General features: G+C 52.7%; 1 protein-coding gene across 1 annotated transcript in view; it reads right to left on the bottom strand.

Moving 5' to 3' along the window:
* SHANK3 (SH3 and multiple ankyrin repeat domains 3) overlaps nucleotides 1-1,807 on the bottom strand; it is a 77,074-nt gene extending 75,267 nt beyond the window's left edge. Inside the window, exon 1 of the mRNA XM_063395013.1 lies at nucleotides 1,610-1,807. Within this exon, the coding sequence (XP_063251083.1) occupies nucleotides 1,610-1,807 (198 nt within the window). The remainder of the gene's footprint in view (nucleotides 1-1,609) is intronic.
* Between the last annotated feature and the right edge of the window lie 231 nt (nucleotides 1,808-2,038).

Below are 2,038 nucleotides of genomic sequence, written 5' to 3'. Positions count from 1 at the left end.
CTTTCCTTTCCTTTCCTTTCCTTTCCTTTCCCTTTCCTTTTTCCTTTCCTACCTTCCCTCACTGAATTTCTGTGATTTTAGAGCCCAAACCCTCCTTAAACTCGGTTTAAACTGCCTCCAGTTCTTGTACCCTTCAAAAACAACAAAGCTTTGAAACCAAATTTCTCCCTCAGAAAATGCCAGGAAAGGTTTTGTGGGCATCACAAAGTCTCACATGGAGGGGTTGGTTTGGGCTGGGCAGCACAAGCAGAGGTGATCACTGAAATTCATCAAAGACAAAGCCCAAACCTTGGGTTAATTAGGCAGAAATTTGTATTTTTAATGGAATTTTGCCCCTTTCTTTTCCTTTTCTCCTGGAAAGCATCAAAAGCCCAACTCTGGTGGTGCAGGGGATGGGACAGAAGGGTCAGCGAGGACTTGGGGTTTATTTCTTGTTTTCATCCGTCCTTTTAGGGACTGATTCTCTCCAAGTCCATCTCCTGTGAAGCCCTGGGTGGTGTCCAGGTGTTCTTTTCTCTTCCCAGGAACGTTTTTCCCAGGGAAGTTGTGGATTCTCCATCCCTGGATGTGTCCCAGGCCAGGCTGGAGCTCCCGGGCTAGGGGAAGGTGTCCTGGTGGCAAAACCCCAATTTTAAGGTCCCTTCCCACTCAAACCATTCCAGGATTCTCTGAAGCAACAAAAATTTTGTCTTGGAACGGGAAAAACACAAAAAAAGACAGAAATTTGTTGGTCTTTACGATTTATTTATCTGTAGAGGAACTTCTGAACCCTTCAAGGACTCTTGGCTCTAAGGGGAAGTTTTTGGGGTGTGAGGGGGCTGCTGGAAGGGCTGAAAATTCCCAAGTTTTGCTGGAAAAGCTTGGGAACGGGCTGATCTCCCTTCCACAGCCCCCAAAGTGAGGCCGGAGCAATCAGGGGAGGACAAGCTTAAGCTCTGTGAGAACAGCTCGTGTTTGGAATCCCTTGAGTAAACAGAATAATCCCTAAACACACACTGGCACCGTGGGCAGGGCACAGCGCCGGGGTCACCCTGAGCCGCCTTTTCCAGAACTTCCAAAAACTCCCTTCTCAAAAAAACCTGAGTTTTTCCCTCCCCTGGGGCTGTGGGGACAGCAGGGGAGGGGAGAACCTGCAGGAAGAGCTTCGGTTTGGATAAATTTTGGGGTTTTTGGGAATTTTTTGGTGAGTTTTGAAGGCTGTGATTCACAAATTCAAAGGTGGCACGGGAGAGCTGATGTGGGCGGGGGAGAGGGCGAGGCTGCTTCAGGGAGAAGGTTTGGGAATGTTCCCAAAGTTTGGTGGGAAGGGAAGGGGAAATGTCCTTCCTCAGGGAGGCTGGGATGGAGCCTGAGAGGTGTTAACATCTGGAAATGAGGGAATCACTGAGAAAAAGATGGAATCACTGGAAAAGCCCATGGAGCTCACGGTTCCAGCACTGCCAAGGCCACCGTGTCCCCAAGTGCCACGTCCAGGTGGCCTTGGAATCGCTCCAGGGATGGCTGTGCCAAACCTTTCCATGAAGGAATGATCCCAAACATCCAACCCAAACCTCCCCTGGCGTGGGCTGAGGCCGCTCCCTCTTTTCCCGGGCCTCATTCCCTGGATAACCGGGATGTGCTGGGAATTCTCGTGGGGCTGTGGGCACAGAATTCCCAGATTATCGAGGCCGGGAAAGAATTCCAAGGGCACCGAGTCCCAGCTGTGCCCGATGCCCTCCAGAGCCCCGAGTGCCACCTCCAGGAATTCCTTGGATTCCTCCAGGGGTGGCGACTCCAACCCTCCTGCCAGGCCCGGCGCCCTTTCCATGGAAACGATCCCGAATATCCCAGCGGGGCTCCCCCGGCGGGGCTGAGGCCGCTCCCTCTGTTCCCGGGGCTCGTTCCCTGTGCAGATCCCGATCCCCGCTGGCTCCAGAGGGACATTCCCGATCCTGCCCCGTCCCAGCACAGATCCCGCTTTTCCCGGCCTCTCCCGAACGTGGCTCAGTTATCCTGAGTTTGGGATGGAGGAGAGCTTTGGGATGGAAGGAGAATTTGG

The sequence above is a fragment of the Prinia subflava genome, chromosome 4 (genome assembly GCF_021018805.1).
Source record: "Prinia subflava isolate CZ2003 ecotype Zambia chromosome 4, Cam_Psub_1.2, whole genome shotgun sequence".
NCBI lineage: Eukaryota > Metazoa > Chordata > Aves > Passeriformes > Cisticolidae > Prinia > Prinia subflava.
The sequence above is the reverse complement of the archived record's forward strand: the minus strand, read 5'-3'. Positions and strand labels throughout refer to the sequence as shown.